The sequence below is a fragment of the Periplaneta americana genome, chromosome 1 (assembly GCF_040183065.1).
Source record: "Periplaneta americana isolate PAMFEO1 chromosome 1, P.americana_PAMFEO1_priV1, whole genome shotgun sequence".
NCBI classification, from domain to species: Eukaryota; Metazoa; Arthropoda; class Insecta; order Blattodea; family Blattidae; genus Periplaneta; species Periplaneta americana.
This window is the reverse complement of record NC_091117.1, coordinates 164936945-164958444: the sequence shown is the minus strand read 5'-3', so window position 1 is coordinate 164958444 and position 21500 is coordinate 164936945. Positions and strand designations below refer to the sequence as shown.

At 32.7% G+C, this 21500-nt stretch overlaps 1 protein-coding gene across 4 annotated transcripts in view; it reads right to left on the bottom strand.

The window, feature by feature from the left end:
* Nucleotides 1-2003: 2003 nt before the first annotated feature.
* Nucleotides 2004-21500, bottom strand: part of Amph (amphiphysin) — a 309899-nt gene continuing 290402 nt past the window's right edge. For 2 of the 4 annotated variants that reach the window (XM_069830944.1, XM_069830961.1), the window contains 4 exons: nucleotides 17630-17887; nucleotides 14569-14646; nucleotides 9035-9177; nucleotides 2004-4860 (listed from right to left, as the gene is read on the bottom strand). In XM_069830944.1, the coding sequence (XP_069687045.1) occupies nucleotides 4780-4860; nucleotides 9035-9177; nucleotides 14569-14646; nucleotides 17630-17887 (560 nt within the window). In that variant the 3' untranslated portion in view covers nucleotides 2004-4779. The remainder of the gene's footprint in view (nucleotides 4861-9034; nucleotides 9178-14568; nucleotides 14647-17629; nucleotides 17888-21500) is intronic. The other 2 variants (XM_069830952.1, XM_069830970.1) reach the window with 2 other exon arrangements.

Genomic DNA, 21500 nt, shown 5'->3' with positions numbered 1-21500 from the left:
TACTGCTATAATCACGCAGTTTCCTTGTGCTGCAGAAGGCAGTTAGTTGTAAGACGATGGAGAAGAGACGGAAAAACTTGGGAGAGAAGTGCGAGAGGAGATAAAATGCAAATGGGCATGCCTCAGCTGGCCCACAATGTGTATACTGTAGTATTACTGGGCTCGCCACTCTGCCTGAGTGAAGGGACAGTGACCACTAAAACCAATTAGTGAGACTACGCACAGGATATTTTTACTTAGTTTTCTCATAGTCAATACCACTTTGGAAGTAATAATTACGAGCAAATAAATTATAAATAAATGCCTATGTGTTACATGTTATTCATGGCGATTTGCCACTGGATAGAACCATGTAAAGCCTTGGTCAGATATCTGAGATAGAGAGTAGGAAAAAATGATAATTTATTTCTCTGTATATTTTTTTCCATGATACGAACTACATCTAATTTATTGGCCTACTCTACATAATACAAATAATCACGAATACAATCGTTTGTTTTGATTTGAAGTAAATTACCTTTTGAATAAATTAAGAAACGTTAATTTTTGTTAAAATTTAATGTTTATAATTGCTACAAATCCTCCCCTCCCATGGCAGGGACCTTAACTTGTCGTTATTCACCCAACTTTTTGAGCAGCGTAGATCTCTTAGTTCGTCAGAGACTATCCAAAGTGCACTACAAGCAGTGGGCCACATTACACTCGTAATGAATGATGATGAAGAATTGTTGGAATGTCACAGGGGAACTGGAGTACCCGGAGAAAACCCCTGTGTTGCCTGGACCACAGCTTTCCAACACAAGTTATAAGTTCAGAGTAGAGCAGAATTTGAACCAGGGCCTCCTGGCTTATAAGCCCAGAGCTCTCGCACTGAGCCACTATGGTGGTATTTCTAAAGATCTGTATGAAATCCAACCAACAATTTAAGAGAAATCGCCAGCACAGACAGACGATACCGAAAAGACAGGTAGTATGCTCAAAATCACTTTCTCGATATATCAGGAATGAATACTCTGTAGAATGAACAAGTAAAAACATTTTAAACATTTAAATCATTTTTACCTGAACACCAAATTACACTTTATATTTTTAAAAATCTGTGGTGTGACAGCCCATGAAGGATCAAGGCCAGCCAACCAACTGCTGGACTCTCGCCCACGATCCTCAACAGAGGTGAACGATCATCCAACTAGTAAGGAGGTAACATGTGATCAACACGATGATCTCTACAGCTGTTATAGCTGGCTTACAAATATAATTAAATAAAAATCAGGTGAAGTACATTTTTGCAGTCAGTTCTACTTAAATCACTTCACTTTTTACCTTTGGGCACATTCCTGAATCTATACACAAGGTAAGAGTATTCTTCCCAAAATTCCGAATGCTTGTCTTTAAAATAAATACAAACATTGTCCTCCCCTCAATGGCTGGTACATACTTTACCCAAGTGTCCCTCTTCTAGAGTGATGTATTGTAACTGTAGAGCTTTTTGATATGGTATTGTTGCCCTTGATGCACTATGGGTGGCGATCAATATAGCACTAGATGAAGATGCTTAACTGGAATGCTGATAGGAGAAATGGGAGTACACCACAAAAATCTATCATCAACTACCGTCTTTGTCCACCACAAATTCCACTTGGACTCATTGGGATTCGAACCCAGATTACAAGCATGAAAAGCTGAAGCATTAGCTTTTCGGCTAATGGTGCACCAATACAAACATTCATTGAACTAATTCCTATAAAAAAAAAATCTATTAATGATGTATTCAAAATTTCTGAACTGTTATTCTTTATGGTGGCAATGTAAGTAAGTAAACTAGCAAATTTGTAACTCAAGGACGAAAAATCAACGACATACATTTATGTTATAATTATATAACAAATCAATGTAAATTATGGAAATTACTTCAACTATTCTTTCTTAATTTCCTTATTTACTGCAGAAACTCCACTAAAATTACTGTAGTATGCAACCATTTTGAAAAGATGACACCTGTATGTGTAACATAATTCACTTTATTTAAACTTATCATAAAAACTGTATATGATAATGTAGAAATGTGATTGAACATGTAATGTATTTCAATATTATACAATGAGCTTTAAATTCTCAATTTTACAATTTCAAAGAACAATAAACCAAATTACAATTAGATAACAATCACGAATCATTTAGCTCAAGATGTAAAATCAAAGTAACTATGTCCATGGCACCAGACTTCATGGAATAATATAATAAAATATTAATGAGCTCCCCTCTTCCTCCAGAATTAGTTCAGTTATGACTAGGGCTAATCAACACAAATACTTCGTATTTTACCGTAATAACAGTTCGATCAAAACATGAATATTTGGAGCACTTTATTTCATTTCCATTTGTCCTGCTAATTGTTGACAATTAAAATGCAATGAGTTAAGATCTAATGTAGTATGATTTGTTAAAAAAAATAGAAACAAAGGGCATAGTTTTGGTTTACAAAAGTTGGAAACTGCATAACCTAAATACTAACAAAAAGGAAAAAAAAATTAAGAAGGAATATTTAACAACAGTTATAACAAATGAGAATTTGAATGTGACCTACTTCATACTTAAAAAATTAACATTCCAGATTTTAAAATAGAGGGAAAAAATATCAGATCTATAAGGTAATAAAATGTACATTCAATATCAATATCAAACTGTTTGCACACACAAAATATCTTCCTCAAAACACTAATAATTACAATATTGAATTATCCACGTTTATTAACATTTCATTGTTACAAGCTTCATTTTTTGAGCTGAGTATTTTTAATGTATGTTTCATATGATGTTAAAAATAATATCAGTCTGTTGACCATGATATTCTTTGTAAATAAATTAGTAAAACATGTCTACTTTTGTTGCAGTTTAAACTACAATAGAAAATGGTCATATATTTAGAGAATAATTATTATTCTTTAGTAACACTAATGATACACTCTCGACACTGAAAAATTGTAAACTTTGAGCTAACTGGAAGAAATTTTCAATAATGGAGCCCACTTCCATACAAGCCCATACTTCTCAGAACAATTTTTCAAGGTTAGATTCCCTCAACAAGTTTTTGATAAGCCCATTTTCACAGTCAAATCACATTATGTCGACTCGACATTAAACAATGTACCAAACACAACATGAAGGTTCAAAAAGGATATTAGAAATGCTGTACAGCTTTCTTGTAATCTAATATTTAACATTATTCACATAATGAAGAGGGAAATGAAAATTAATAGTATTAACTAAGGTATTACAATTCTCATCATACAATCTCTAACTTGGATCTTGTATTAAAGGCACTTTAAAAGGTCTGGGAAGCATCCACCATGCACCAGGACACGCATGGAAACATGGTCAGAGTTCGGCAGTGTAGCCAATCCAACAATATGAATGGTGATGGATTTACAACATGTTGGTAGTGATGCCCTGATATTCTATAAATATCCATGTATATGGGCACTATAAAGGCACATTTCATATGTAAAAATCAGGGGGAGAGGCAATTTGAGAAAAATATTGCTAGCACCTAAACAGCACCAAACCGGGCTAAGATGTCACAGCAGTTGAAGACCACAACAGAGACGTCAAGCCTCTCTATTAGATTTAACAGGCAAGGTTTTTCATTACTTTCAGTGGGAGTAAAGAATCGACTAAGACTAAAATCTAATGTTTTACAGAATTCTCTAAGTTGTGTGTTACAGTTACATAAACATGTGTACAAATAAGTTATTAGACTAAATTTCTCTCTCTTTCAGTATTAATACATATTTTTCATATGTTATGCTAAATACTCGCAGAAGCAACCATTTACACACAAATGTCAAAACTCAATCTGGAAAGGGCATTGTCCCTACAAACGAAGAAAACTAGGCCTTCTTAATCAAACAAGCTAATTCACCCTACTTAATAGTGCATTAAAATGGCTTGTATATTCTTTTTTCTCATCGTTAAAGTTCATGTGTTTGATATCGCTTGCATATTAAGGGAAAAAGTAAACACAAGTCACTTCTGATGCTTAAATATTACGAAAAAAACGTAACCAAGCAACTTTTTATCTGTTCTCAATTTTAGTAACACAACTAAATTCAAGCAGATAATTGCTTTTAAAAGTACCACCAATCTTACTTATCAATGCTGCAAGAACATAAGCACCAAACAAATACTGTTTAGCTGTTAAGTTGGTAAAGAGGCTGATGGAATGTTTCAACAAGAGGCTGGCAGCAATTTGTAACCTTCATGTACAAAGAAGTGATGTTCAAATGAAAATTAGTTCTCAGTCTAAACAATACTCAATGCTGACAGTATTGTTCATCTCACCTCTTAGTGTCAGCTGATATATATATTCCTCTACCATTACACAATTACTGGTCATAGAATGGAGCCAAAATTTTGCATATGTGAATTTCCGTACACAAAACTGTATTTACAGATTATAAAATCAAATTTAATTAGTTTATTGTGTTATATATCCTAAACTGGTTATAAAATAATTACATAATTGTGCTGGTATGAGCAAGGTAAGATGTAGAGCTAAAATTAAGGATCTACTTTTGGTGGTATGCAAATATTTTTATTGGATGAAAAGTCTTTTGGGCTTATTGACAAAGTTCTGTCTTGTGGTCACATGTAATGTTGAGATACCCGTCGCTCCTCCCCCTGGTGCCTTACATTACTGCTGTCTGCCCAGTTGGTCAGTTGATGGCTTGTTATCTGATTGGTCGTTTTTCAGACAACTGATGGCTCAATTTAGAATGCTCACAAAGGCCGGGTAAAATTAGCAGGAAACATTCCTTTTTCTCCAGTACCTTCCTTAACTCCCATCAGCCAACCCTCCTCCTGTAAAAAAATAAATACAAAGTCATTTTCTATTTAATACACTACAAAAGTATTAAAACATGGACAACATTGCTACAATCATATTATTTTCATTATAAATTAAATATTACAAGAAATTGTAAGGAAATATTAACAGAATAGGAAAAGACACACTCGCTCCGCAAATTTGAGACAAAATGAACAGTACCATACAAATTAAATTACTCTAGCACTTTGTTGCTAGTGCTCTGTAGAACAGGGCTTGCCAAACTACGGCTCGCGGGGCAGATTAGGCCCTCGAACTACTTTTGTTCGGCCCATTTACTAACTTGAAATAAAATAAAAGTCAATAAAAGAAGATTAATTTATTCACGAATTTCGATCGATGAAATCAAATCAGAGGCCCAGATTCTTAAACAAATTGCTCATGTACTGTGGTAACAATTATGTTGCTACAATATAGGCTTCTGGTCGCAAGCGTTCAGCTGTCAGGCGACCGTGGGTTGTCCAGCCCAAGCGCGAAGTGTGGCAACAGAGCAACCAGAGATTGCACCGCTGTAAGCTGACAACAGCGACTTCTTTCGGTACATGCCCACACATAATAGAAATGTGAAGTGGTAAATATTATCCAGTTAAGAATAGTATTAGCATTCTGAGTTAATCCATAAGCATTTACTAGTAGTTCTTACAGCGTAACTTAACTTTAATTATGGCTGGGAAAGAAGGAAAAAAAAGAGAAATTGAACAGTGAACGTTCTGTGTTTAAACAACAATGGAGTTTGGACTATTTTATGATTAAAACTGAAAATAAAGTAATTGTGCCTGATTTGTAACGACTCAGTTGCTGTCTTTAAAGAAATCAAACATTTTTTTAAATTTTCACAATTTACGGGGAAGTTACAGGGTGATAAATTTGAAGCAATGAAAAGTGGACTATCATCTCAACAGAATATTTTCAAGAACCAGAGATCAGACAGTGAAGCAACAACATTGGCTAATTTCGCATGAACTGGCGAAAAGGGCAAAATCTTTTAGTGATGGTGAACTTATTAAATTGTGAATGATAATGGCGGCAAAGCAGATTTGTCCTGAGAAAGTACATTTATTTATGTCTTTCAGCACACACAGTTGCTCGCAGAGTGGAAGATATTGCCAAAAACATAACTTGCCAGTTGAATGAAAAAAGAAAGCAGTTTGAACGTGTAGGTTTTAGCTCAATAAAGCACAAAGATTGAATACTAACGTTATTTATGAGCTTTGTTTATTAGACTTAATTTAAACTTATGTGGCTTGGCCCGTGATTCTTTCTCGGATGGTTAATGTGGCCCTCGACTACGAAAAGTTTGGCAAGCCCTGCTGTAAACAATAGAATTGCGAAGGTATTCATTAATATAAATATATACATAAAGGTAAAGACTGTGTTTTTATATACGAAGATAAGACAAGGATCTCCAACTACTTTCTATTTTCTGGAAAAAAATTACTGATATTCTATATAATATGTAGGGCTACCTCACAAACATTTTGACAAAAAGAAGTTTCCTTCCCAAAAAAAGTATCAAGTTTTTGCTCTTGCAATTCGCAGACAGTTACTCACTTTATTAAATAAGACAAACATATTCATCACTCAGTGTCAAGATGATACATTTTACTTTTATTGAGTCCTTTATTAAGTTTAGTTTTCCTCAAAATTATTGAACCAACTATCACTGCTTTATTACTATTTATGCATTCTTGTATTGTCTTAGATGGAGGCATGATGTTGTGCTGACTTCAATTCATGAGAATCTCACAATGTATCTGCCTGGTATCAAATCAAGAAAGCCCAACTGTCAGCTTCAAGCAAACCTCAACACGTAAAATTATTTATGTTATGTACGAGTATATCAACTTCCTTGTCGTTAATTACTTCATATTTGCTTCCTCATTCCATAAGTCCCAGTCTCGAGACAACAATGTAATTGATAGTCGAAACAATTCACACATCAATCAATGTAATATAATGCCAATGAGCTCAGCTCTGACTGTCACTTTGAGCCTCCTCTCCGAGAGGAAAAGTGTGCTCCAACGTCACAACTCGGCCAATTGGAAATGACTGCTCTAAGGCTATCCGACTTATGTGGCTAACATAGCAGCAGTGTTGACTTTCCTTTTTATCCAACCCTCATAGAAAGATAAGCTCTGGACTGGTATAAAGTTGATGTCATGGGATATAAATTGATAGCTTTAATGACTCATATAATAATAATGATAATAATAATAATAATAATAATAATAATAATAATAATAATAATAATAATAAATTTAGCTTCCCTCATGAAAATGTTGCCAGATTTGACAAAGCGTATTACATAGCCTATAATTTGGAAACACACCTAAAAGGTAAAATTATATACATTTGAAACGGTTAGGAAATTGGATATACAATATACTTTTTTAATGATAGTAGTTGGTATTTGAAAACATTCAGAGGGAACAACTGGATAATACCTACGGCAGAGCAATGTCGATAGTCGACGCTACTCGCTGGCCACTAGTCACCAGGCTGTACCGAGCTGTGTCAATCAAAAGACAATCGAAATGGTGGTAGTAAAATTCGCGACTATATTCTTAAATAATTCACTCCATTAGTAAAGTGCAAGGATTTATGTAGTACAACGGCGGTTTTTGAATGCATTAAAAGAAAATGCAGAAGTAGTAAGATTTTAAAGTAGGTTATCACAAGGAAATGAACAGGAAAAAAGGTGTGTTTCACGGAATATCATTAAAATGACGGAAAGTAAATTTCCGGTTAATGTTCGCCAAAGCATAAAGTACGTAATTGTGACCTCATTGCTGTTTTATTTCTGGCCTAGAGAAAAATATCTAGCGTTTTACGAAAAAAAATTTTAGGGCCATGAAATTATTCACGGCTTTCATTATCGACGTATTATTGTTTATCAATATTACGAATCAAAAACTGTCATATTATATAATTTTAACTACTACATGGACGAATGAAATCAAATTTTATGTTAAAATTAAAAAGTTTCGTCAAACACATGAAAATGATAACATTTATATTATATAATATGTAAATGAACTTCATGTTAAAATCTCCTGTCACTTCCCTATCCCTAAACTAACCTAACCTAAGCTAACCTAACCTTCTCCCATTCCTCGACCTCATATTACTTATCACGTGCAGCTCGCGACAGGATCATATTACCTGTCTGCGCATGCGCGGACTTGACTAATAAAAACCTGAACTAACCAAACCTAACCTTCGTAGCCTATATGCAAGGTCCGTAACCGGAGCAAGAAGGGATCTCAATCATTTAATCTGCAATGTACACGCGAAAATAAATTCAAGTAAGGATCACACTCCCACTGCATGAGAGGTCCGCGCATGCGCTACAGCAAAACTGTTTCTGTCGTGAGACTCTCATCTAAGCCAGTCGTCATAATTTACTCGCAATATTTACGCAAATACACATTGTCGCTAACAGTGGTGCTATCTCTCAATAATGTTCAGAACAAAGGAGGTAGACAGAGAGAAAAAAAAGAAATATAGCAAAACTGTTTTGTCTCGAGACTTTCATCTAAGCCATGTAATAAGTCATATAATCTACTTGCAATATATTTGCGCAAATACACCTTGTAGCTAACAGTGGTGCTATCTCTCAGTAATGTTCAGAACGAAGGAGGCAGAGAGAGAAAAAAAAACGAATTTCTCCCTCCAACTACGCCACACACCAACGTCATGTTTGTATGTTGGCGACATTGTGAATTTGGTTAAATTTGGTGGTAAACGTAATGCATGGTTCAAAGCGACCGTGGTAATTCTCCAGTTTAGCGATTTAGAGAAAGAAAGGAGACGAGTGATGATGGTTCCTCTTGCAACAATAAACAGAGCAATAACTGTACAGTACATATTCCCAGCCTGAGTAGAATAGCATGGCTCTTAACATTACCATATTAACAGAAAATGTGACCAGATTATCGAATGTCAAGAACACAAACGTTTCACGTTAAGAAAAGTTTTGCAAAATCAAAAGAAAATGCAACTGAAGCCAAGCAAGTGTCTTGGAAGGCAAATAATTTACATAATGGAAACTGACACATTGAAATGTGTTAACTGAGAGGTTCATGATCACATTTAGAATTATTACTTTTCGAAATATCTTCCTTTCATGCAAATATTTACCCAACATACCTGTTCTTCAGGATCATCATACTCCACAACTCGGATGATCTCGCCTACATCAAAGGACAACTCATCTGTATCTTCGCGATTGTATTTATAAGTGGCTTTGACTCTATATAGCACTCCAGGGGGCAGATTGTCTGTAGTGGCTCCTATACGAACATTGTAACAAACTTAGAAATGTATCATTACAATACATCAAAGAAACACATACTTACACATAAAAATTGCGAAATTATACTATATGGAATACAAATAGCTGAAGGCTTATAATGTAAGATCTCTTTTGATAAAGATAGTTATAATGATATCAATTTAAAACGAAATTAAACATTTTTAGTAAAGATTTAAAATTAATGAATCTAAGAAACATATCCTTTCAGCTATATTACAAGAATATTGTGTGTTATACCTGAAGAAACATACGTTTTTTTTATCATGTCTATAAAGTGAAACATTGTACATATCCTAAAAGTAATTTTTATTTAGTCACACTGTAATTTAGTGAATGTCTATGAAAACTTCAATATCAAATACTCCAAATGTACATTCACAACTCATTAATTTATTTATACATTTTGAATCCAGCCTCTTTCTTCTGCAATTCTGTTATAGTAACTGGCCTTTATCCACTATACTTCACATTCGCATTCAACTTATATAATGTAGAGGCTATTTGATAGTTTCTGTTGAACAAAATAAAACTTCAAATAAAATTCTCCAAATCCTACTTCGCATAAAATTAAAATTTATGGTATTTAAGGATTAACACATACATGATACACATTTCAATATTGTAATATTACATGTCCATGGCCATATATATTATTAATTCTAATAGCTGAAAATATTAATGTAACAAGCTTCACTCATCAATGTTAGTACCAGTACATACAGTATTCAACTTAATGCAAAATGCAGGAAGATGGCGGGGAGGGGACAGAAATGTAACAGAACGAAGAACATCAGTCATTAGAAAGCAGAGAAGATCAGCATTAAGGGATGTAGGTGTGCAGAGACATGTGCCTTCCCTAGAATTTCTTCTTGTTGTTCGTTTATCATTATGATTATTATTATTAATATCCATAAGGTTGTGATTCACTTCATGCCAACAAAGGGCACATTCTGCTGGGAGTGATACTTCTATGGATAGGTGGCAGGCTTATCACAATAGATGATAGGACGATTACTGAGAAGTGGTGGTGAAATAATAATAATAATAATAATAATAATAATAATAATAATAATAATAATAATAATACCACCACCTTTGATTGAGGTTCTGGCTGATATATATACATCTATTATCAAGCAGTACATCTTACTTGACAATATATGTCAGATGAAGAACAATGTTTGTATAAATCTGAAGTCTGATTAGTAGGGCTAGGATTTTGATGAAATTGCATCTTTTTTCTAGCAAGCCAGAAACATTGCTGCTTTAGTATTCATATGTTATGTGATAAACTGAGTGTTTTAAAACATATTTGTTAGGGCATTCTTTTGCATTTTTTACTTCTTACAACTCATAAGAGCATTTTTTGTTTTATTCGGTCATTTTTTGGGTATTTTCTTTCAATTTTGGCCATAAATCCCCATTATTAATGCAAAATATTATTTATTTCCTTTCATATTTTCTCTACATATTTTTTTCAATTAATACCTATTATTTTGTATATTATTTTAATTGTGTTTCTACACAAATATTGTATTCTAACTTAGTACACCCCCACGTAATGCATTAGTGCAACCAACTCTTTAATATAGACTCCTCTGTACCTGTTAGTTCCGGATAAGAGTGGCCTTGTGGTGGACTACATGGAACTAAATCGGGTAAAATAATTAATTAAAGTGTACTACTTAGAAATGTTATGGTTTATTTAACGACGCTCGCAACTGCAGAGGTTATATCAGCGTCGCCGGATGTGCCGGAATTTTGTCCCGCAGGAGTTCTTTTACATGCCAGTAAATCTACTGACATGAGCCTGTCGCATTTAACCACACTTAAATGCCATCGACCTGGCCCGGGATCGAACCCGCAACCTTGGACATAGAAGGCCAGCTACTACTTAGAAAAATTACGTAAAATTAAATAAACTTGAATGTTGGTAATAGAATTTAATTTAATTACTAGTCTAAATATTAATATTCCTACTAAGCCAATTACGTAAGATCAATTTTTAGGGCATTTTTAAGGGCATTTTTGATAGATTTTTAGTTCATAAATGCATTGTTTTTGGACATTTTTTCATGATTTATAGGTCATCAAAATCCTAGCCCTACTGATTAGTAAACTATGTTACTAGTCAGCAATGTATCTATGCAATGAAGGGAGAAAGGAACTACCCTACTATCTCCTGGCTTAGTTTTCTCATGAGTGATGTCTTATTGGCGTCACTTATTAAGTTCCAACCTGCTTTCGGACAGTTGACTAAATAACAACAACAATTTATTATTATTATAATGAGCAACAAGAAATTTTAGGGAGGGCACATGCCTTAGTACCCTTGCAGTCCTTAATGCTGGCTGTCCTTATTAGAGTGGAAAAGTACTTAATAAGTTTCCTTAGACAATCAGATCAACCAATCATGTTACACAGAGAGCTACAGAATACATATTTACAGTACTAAGCAGAATGCATGAAATGCGTAAATTTAAACAAAAAGTAGAAAATTAGTACCACATTAAGGACGGGCAGCTTTTACAGTGTGTAAGGTCAAGATAATTTATTCTGTATTATGAACTCTACAATGACAGAATATGCACTACTGAGCTCTGTTGTATAAAGTTCATTACCGATTATATGCAAGAGATTACATTTAACCTCACTGATTGTAAAAAAATTAAATCAAGTATTGTTGAGATTATACTCTCTAATCATTAGGTCCCTGGTGAAAATTAGGAAGTCCTGAGTTTATATAGGATCTGACAGAAATAGTGAGCAGCTATTTCAGTAAAATCAAGTTTTGTTACTAATACTTAGCACACATCCTATTAATCCACAAATATATTAGTCTGTCAACTATCACTTTCATTTCAATTTTTTTTTTTTTAAGGAAATTGCCTTTGCTTCCAATGCACAGCTGTATGCTAAGTTGGAAACTGTTCATCACTGACAGTACAGTTTCTGATTGTATCCCATTGATTTCTTCTTGAACCAATCTTTTGGATTGTTCCAGATTTGCTCGTCTACTGCCAAACACTTCATTCTTGAATAATTTTTGAGGGAAAAATTGTTCTGGGGCCGAGTATCGAACCTGGGACCTTTGGTTCAACGTACCAAAGCTCTAACAATTGAGCTACCCAGGAACTCTACCAGACACCAATTAAATTTTTCCCTCTATAATATATCCACAGATCTCAAAGTGGGCTGACAACCGTCAAGCAACCTACATTGAGTGCACACATACTGTGTGACTTGAATTGTGGTTTTTCTGTTAATGAACAGTGACGTGTATTATGCAAATCGAGCTTTCAGGTATAACTGCCTGTAAAGTTGATTTGAATAACTTTTTAGGGAAAAATTGTTCCGAGGCCGGGTATCAACCCGGGATCTTTGGTTAAAAAATTTATTCAAATCAACTTTACAGGGAGTTACACCTGAAAGCTCGATCTGCACTTTATTCTTGATAAAAAGAAGAAAAAAAATCAGATACCCATATTTCTGGGGAAAATTAAAGACTCTGGAAACAAGTTTTATTATGCTAGCTAATTCTTGAAATATGTGCCAGTCACATCATCTTGCTGGAATCAGATTTTTCTGAATTTCAAGAACATTTAGTGTTAGGACATTTTCAATCATTCTGCGAAGTGATATGAACTGAGAGTGACAGTTTCTTAGCAATCTTCAGAGACTTTCAGCTTATTTTCTGTTTATTAATAGTTCTGTTCAGACAGAAATGTGCTTTGTCACTCACGAGTAGATTATCCATCTAAATTAATTCCGAACTACTATATCAGCTAAGTGGTAACAACTCTACAAGACTGCCATACAAATGCAGAATAAAAATGCTACAGTTGTAATAATAAGCAATTATTCAAAATGTTCAGTATTTCTGCTGGACCCTATAAGAGATTTCAGACTTCCACAACGGTATGTTCCAAATGTTTTGGTATACTTTCTGGTTTAATCTACAGGGATGCAGGTAACAGAAGAATGTCATATATTTTCTAATCGCTATTAGTAATTTAGATGACAGTAGGTAATTATTTTGTTGAATCTGTTATACAGAATGTGGCCCAGCCATCAGGGCTATTAAGAAATAATGAAACAGATGTAACAGGCTACTCTTGGCAACGATGCCAGATATGTGACATGCTTGTATTAGCTATATTCTTGAAAATAAATCCAGAAAATAATTCCGAATTGTTGCACACATTTTATTTCACTATATGGTTGAAACACACAAAAGTTACACTACAATAGTTTTAAATATATTTTTCATACAAATATGAGTGATTTTCAAGACAATGTTAGGACTCACCTATTTAACACATGATATGCATCCAGAAAGAAATATGGCAGTACATGATGCTACTCTAGCATTTCTTTATATTCATATGCCTGAAGACATTTAGAAGTGTAATATGTGAAGTCCACACAATTTTATTTTTACCCAATGGATGGGCAAACACTAGCGAATAATGTTGTATATAATGTTTTAGAGCTATCTGTATTAATTGAATATTCAAGGATAATATATAACAGGAACAACTAAAATGACTACTGTTAGAAGAGTGTTGGGATCTTGAACAGCGTTTACTTTATTTATATGATGATTGATTAAATTATATTATGAACAATTAAGCCAACATATGAAATAAAAAAAACCCGCCTTCAATTAAAAAGGCATTTAATTGTAGATAATCAACAGTGGCGGCTACTGGAGGGGGGCTCAGGGGTATTGCTCTTTCTAAGCGAATCTTTTTGTTTTCTATTTTCTGAGTTGTGTTTCATTATATGAGTTATCATGAATTTTTAAATCAGTGCGACCTATTGCATATTTATGCTGACAACTCGAAATGTTAGTGCAGATTTAGTCGAGCTCTTCAATGGCAACATTAAACTCTATATTGCCAGGAAAATGGATACTATCATCATTCCCATCTGCTGATAATGTATGCACACATACAGAAGGTATCTCAAAGAGAGTACTCTCATGACAAGACATGGAGTGTCAATTCAAATATGCAATGTAAGTATCTGTTCTCACTGTGCATAACTAACATTCTACTGTTTACATTGATGTAACAATTTTCCATAATTGAGCCATGCTATGACAAAACTCCATGAGCCACTACTGATAATCGATGAATTTCACATTTCCTTTAGTGTTACCCAGTACCATTTTTATCATTGTTGACAACAAAAAATCAATTTTAAAGTTAAATATGAATGTAACATGAAAGCGGTTGTGATATTTTAAAATGTTTTATTAATAAGAGGCTACCTCACAAACTACTGAAGTGTTGTTTCTTTTTCACGTGAAATATTTTTCTGGCAAAGATGAAAAGCAAAGCGTATGCATATATTATGTCCTCACCACTTGTCTGATGTTCTCCTTTCGCCTGTGTCTCTGAAGACCCCTGCTCTGGTAAATGAATGCTCTTTTCTTTGTCACCTAATCGAATTTACAAATTTTACAGATAAGTTCATATATACATATATCTTACATAGAATACCAGAGCCATTTCATATTATCATCGAGGTTTTAAACTACATTAAATGGAATAACTTAATCACGATTTTATGTTAAAAAGAGTCTGTCTTATAACCACAAAAACATAAGACCTATTCTGTTACTATTTAGGTAGGTACTAGATATGTAATAGATGGTAATAATTAAACACAATGAAGTTAGTTGTCTGCAACATTACATGAATAATGGGCATTACATAGTTCCATTAGTTTTAATGATTAATAAATAATTAATTATTAATACCAATATTAACATAACAAACAAACGACATTTGAAGTGTCAAAGAGGAAGATACTTCATTAAATGATAATCTGCAACAGTTCAATGCAGTAGTGTCATGAAGGAAGGAAGTCTGGACAAAACGATTTATGTGTATAAATAAATATGAAAAAAAAAAAAGTAGATGTTAATCATAAAGACTCTGAAAGGACATGGCAGTAAGAATAGTATCGGTACTCAACTTCTATAGCTCATCTTTATTATGAGTGACATAGTATCAGTCGGAACTTTACAAATCGTGAGTTGACAATAATACTGTAAATTATTTAATCTTTTACACCAATAAGTTCTCGCTTAATTATGGAACAATATATGGTAATAAAAGTAGTACAAAGATTATCTTTTTTTCAAGAATGAATAGTAAATCCACTTTTTTAAATTTACATTTAAAATGCACATGAATTTCTGTAGTAATTTAGAATTATTTTTACTAATACAGTGGACACTGGTTAATTCAATGATCGGTAAGTTCAGCTAGCCATTATTCACTTCAGATTCCTACTTCGATCAATGTTAAAATGTAATATTTAATTCGATTTTTCAAAGGAAATATTTTAATCATTCGAAATGCAATTCTAGTAATTAGCAAAAATAAACGAGTTCAACAGCTTTCCTTAAAATTTTTCTAGTACTTTGGCCAACTCCTACTAGGGATTCTCAAGTAAACGAGGAACTGGTCATATAATACTATTGCTAGGGGTGTGATTTTATGGTGATTATTTTACCCTGATTTCGGTGACTAAAATGGTTTCATTTCGGTGAATATTTCGTAAAAAAACAAGCAATTTCGCACCCTTCAAGAAACTTAAAAATAATTAAATAACATTTTTTTAAATTATTATTGAAGCAATCCCATTGACATTAACAGAAAATTGTTTACATAATTAATTAAATTCATAATTCAATTTCATTCGACTGTGAAGGGGTGAAGTCACTGCCTTCTTGATCTCATGAAGGCAGTTGTTGCAGGAAAGAGAAATAATGACCGTTGTCTGCTTGCACTGCTTCCTGTAAGTAGTCCCTGAAAGTATGCGTATATTGTTGCCAGATGTCACATGCATGTAATGTACTGAACGATCAAATATACAGAAATGATTATGTATATTTTATAACTAAGAAAAATTTCACGTTTTATTTGGAAGAAAGACTCATTTTTCGTGTGAATTCTTCATAAAATCTTTATTTTTGTTGAAAATATCGTGATTATGAAATAATTTCGTGAATTTCTATCAATTTTGCGAAAATTCGCGGATATAATATTTCGTTTAATTTTGGACTCATTAAGAAAATTGCATTATTCATAAAATTAAGTTTTTAACACATTTTGCGTATATTGTTAATATAAAAAAATCACACCCCTAAGTATCGCCTATTGCTAACAGATTTGTATAGTATGTACATGTACATGGAATCCTTATTAAATGATTATTCCCGTTGGATGCTATAAAGGCATATGGGGGGGATGGAGGTAGAGCTTCATGCTTTCTTAACCTTGGCACTAGACTGAGGTGGTAGGGTCGGCACCATGTTCTGACTGCCTTATTACTCCTAGGAAAGGCCAGGTTCTCAATTTTACAGGTGGCTAAGTGGACCCAGGGGCTGCACAGTAAGTTTTGGCAATGACAAAAATCCCACTATTACCCGGGATTGAACCAGGACCTTTCAGTCTATGACCTTTTGAGCTACCTGGCCACCAGATGGTTTTAAGAATTTCACTTATTCCATATTTCAGTGACTGACAGGTACATAAAAGAAAATAATGACATTGTCCAGCACTATTATTTATAGGATGGTACCCAAAGTGTATACCAGTTACATTTCTTCTACTCTTAAGTCTTTTATAATGACACGAGGTTGTGTAAGAACAAATGAATAAAAATATACAAAAACTAAAAGCTGTATACAGTGAAGTACAGTAAAACGTGACTTTTTTTTAATGGTGAATTAATTTATGTGAAAACAACTTTCTTCATCCTAGGTTAAGACTTGAGTCTGCATCAAGTGTAGTATGTATGTTCATGTTTAACTCTGCTCAATCACCATTTTCCCCCACATATTATTTAATGCAATTCTGATCACAAACCACTGAGAATACGATGGTTCGGTTATCCTGGGAGTGGAAGCAATGGTAATAGATACAGGCTATACAAATTTGGTAGCACTAAGTTCTGATGTTTAAATTTGTACATAAAATGCGTAGCAACAGATTTCTTTTTTAAAGACATTATGTATACATTCACACTTTTTCTTGTATATACAGGTACATGTATCTGATAATAATAGTAATATAAAATATTTGCTTTCTGCTAGCGCAATACATGCAGTAAACATTTCACCAATGAAATAAATAATGTTTACTGTAAGAACAAGATATGAAATTTGAGTTGGTAAGCTATGTAGGAGAGAGCTTACAGTAAAAGATAAACTTTTCTTGTGCACAGAGCTCACAAATCCTACTATGTTTTACAAGAAGAAATATTCAATGTCAGACATACTTTAAGAATGGCATCCAATTAAGCCATGCACAATTTTGTAATTGCAATAAGAGAAGGTGTGAAGAGGACAGTATACTTCTGGCACGGCCTACTAGAGCAGATATTGTGATCTTGATGGCAAATATACTCACCCACTGGAATATCATAGAGTTCTTCAACGTGTTTGTTGTTATTGGGTGACCCTGGACTTGGAGGTTTAGCGTTACCATTTAACTGGGCCCCTGTAGGGGATGAGAGCTTTGGTGAACCTGCCGACGGTTTATTGTCAGTAGTAGAAGTTGTAGTGGTAGTAGTAATGGTAGTAGTTGTAGTAGTGGAAGGTGTAGTGGGTGTGATGGCATTGTCAGAGTTAGGTTGGGGAGTAGTAGGGGTTGCAGGGTTATCATCAGCTGCAACACACAACACAAAGACACACTCATGTCAAAACTGTCAACACATGCAGTTTAACATTATTTATTAAAAGAGTTATAAATGCAATTCAGTAAAAGATACTCAAGTACACTAATGATATGGTTATAATGTTATAAGTTTTTATTAACAATATTAGCAATAGTATGTTTTACAAAGAGAATCGTACGATTATTTGTAGATTTACTTAATTTAAAATAGTATTATTTAGCGTATTAATTTGATGTACATAGCACCAAGGTAGGTAAACAGATTTAACAGTTATAAGATGAACTTTTCTGGAATTTATATAAAAAAAATCATGCAAATAAATGTACATTATTTTTATTGCTCTGAAAATTATGGGAAACTTCAAATACGTATTGGAATCTACAGAAAATCATTATTAAAAATGTATATACAAATTCCAAAAGGCATAAACAGCCTTATTCTTTATTTTACGATTTCAAATTTTAAAAATAAATCATTAGTAGTACCTACTTTTAGGGAAAATATCTTTCTCCATCTTTCTATAGATTATTGTTTCAATATTCGATATGCTTGTTAAAAAGTACAAAGAACGATTTTTTTTTTTTTTTTTTTTTTTTTTTTTGCTTACTACAAGTATTTATTCCCTTTAGTCCAGCCATTAAATCAACAAAATATAGATAGTATCTGTTAAAAGTATTTTTTATTACATTTGCTTAATGTAGCTTGTCAAAATATCAATAAAAATTACATTTACAATTCGATTAAAAAGGGGAACATTTCCATCTAAAAATTTAGCTTAAGAATGGCATCTGAATATCGCTGTAACTATTACTTGCAATTTGGCGAAATTTCACACTATTTTCGAGTTCATATACACTAATATTTCAAGCTTTCAAATTCTTATGTTGCATTTTTTAGACGTTTTAACTTATTCGAAACAGCTCAAGTAATGAAAAGTTAAACGTAATTTACACTTAAACTTGATAATGGACAATTTATTGTAATTTTTTTCACAGTAAAGGATTCTGTTTATTAAGAGGGATTTGAGTTTGTAATATTCACTTATTATTGGTAAAATTTTTATAGTGCCCATGAATATGAATGAATATTTTTGGTTAAAGTATGGTAGCTAAAGTTTGTATGTTGAAAGATGATTTGAGCTCTAGACTATGTGCACATTGTTGCTCTCAAATAAGAATTTTATTGAGATAAGTCACATAATTTAAGTTTTCGAGGTATATAATTTTACCCAATTAATCAAATCCTCTTTTTTATGTAATGAATCGTTAATAAATTTACATAAATAATTGTAAACATAATAAACTAACTGGTTATAGCAAAGATTAGTTCAAAATTTTCGAATGATTCCCTCTTTTCTGTCACAAGTTATCCAGTGATAAACATTTCGTCTCAATTTACAATCTTCAACATCTCATACATAACCATCTGATATTTGTCATGAAAAGTATTTGAAGTATAAGCTTTGCTACGGCTTAAAAATCTATTTCTAGAACCAATATTGGTATTAAAATTTGTTTATCTTCTTAAAAAAAATAAGTATTTATAAAAAAGGAAATCAAATACAATTGAACTTGTTTATAGTACCACCATTAGTGCAACACCTCAGTTACAGTCATTAAGATGTATGATTTTTATCAGTATTAAAAAGAAATGTGATTTATTAATTTTATAATGACACATTTTTAATAAGCAACTCGTTTATAGTGACATTTAATAACTGTTGGTTTCTAATGTGGAGTCGCATCTAATGATGAATCCATTAGCTATCTGAATAGGAGTGTAAATTCTTAAAAAATTCATTTTCTACATACATTAAACAGAGACTATCTTTGAGAGAAATTCGGAGGTAGCTGGTAAAGTCATTACTCATGTGAGTGATACCATTTTCATTTGCTATAACAGAATCATTTTACAGGGCAAAAACTGAAATTCTAACAGAGAGGATTATCCTAATTTAAACAGAGACTGTCGAGAATTCGCAGGTATCCAGTAATGTCATTACTCATTAGTGACCAATACCGTTTTCAGTTACTGTGACAAAAGCATTTTGCGGGCCAAGAACTGAAATTCTAAGAAAAGAGGGTAAAGTGTGGGATAGGTTAACTCAACTCTTTCTTCTGTCGTGTCAACAATACTTTACAAACGATAGCAGGCCAAGTTGCGTGTCATACTGTAACCCAGTCATTCAGTTTGCAAACAGATGGAGCAAGGTGCGAAAAAAAGAAAAATTTTAAGTATGGAAGATAAAGTTAATGTTATAAAACAAATCGAGTGTTTAAAAAAAAGGCTGATGTGTGCCGCAAATTTGGTTTACCTAAGGAAGAATTCAGGATGATTTATAGATCAGCATTTATTTTGCAAAATAGAAGCAGAAAAAAAATTACAGGTTTCTTCAATCCAGGTTCTTAAATATGTGTACTCTATGTATTTTAATTAGGTACTATATATTACAGTATTTTATTCTGTATTTCGCTATTTTCTATAATCCAGCACAGTCCTTTAGTTAAATTTTTTAAATAAAAAAAATTAAGAAGTGTAAAGTATTATTAAAAGTTTTAGTATTATAGACCTATATAAAATTACATATTAAACTATTAATATGTGTTGAAAATATTAATATTATGAACCTATTTCTTCTTTCTATTTGTATTTATTTTTCTTATAGGGGCACCTATTTATTGTGATGTCATTTCTTTAGGCACTTCAATGACACTATAACTAAGTTCAATTGTAATTCATAACAAATTCCACTTATCCACAATTACGAATAGCATGATCTCCACCAGAGTTATAGCAACTCGTTAATTGTATTTATTCAGAGAATAATGAACAAGAAATACAATTATTAGTGTTAAAAATAGAGAGATCAATTGAGATTATTGAATGACAATGTTATTTAACATCGATGGAATTGATGATAGTGAGATGGTATTTGGCGAAATGAGACTGATAATTAGCCATGTGATTATGTGACATTCGCCCAAACAGGTAGCGAACCCACACCTGAATGTAGTTCCAGATAAGCAGGCAAATGAATTACTGCCTGAGCTATTGAAATACGGTATTGTTATTGACTATTCATAATTGCATTTAAAAATTTAGATTGTGAGAGTACTTTACTATCATTATTAATATACAGAGTTTTTAAAAAATAACATATAATGTGTTTTATAATTAGGTGGAAGGTGTTTAAGAAAAATGCTCAGACACGTTGAATCTTATTTCTTTAAAAGATTTATTTTGTAAATGTCAATCTTTTCTGTAGTCATTGTTGCATGAGCTATGACGTCATCGAATAAATTTTTAAATCAAAACATATATCATATGTTCTAATTTAAACATTTATTCGATGACATCACAGCTCATGCAACAATGACTTACAGAAAAGATTGACATTTACAAAATAAATCCTTTTAAGAAATAAGATTAGACGTGTTGAGCATTTTCCTTAAAAAACCTTCCATCTAATTATAGAACACATTATGTGTTACTTTTGAAAAATCCTGCGTATGCGTGTATATATATATATATATATATATATATATATATATATATATATATATATATAGAAACGTAATAAGAATAAAACTGACCATGCGTTTA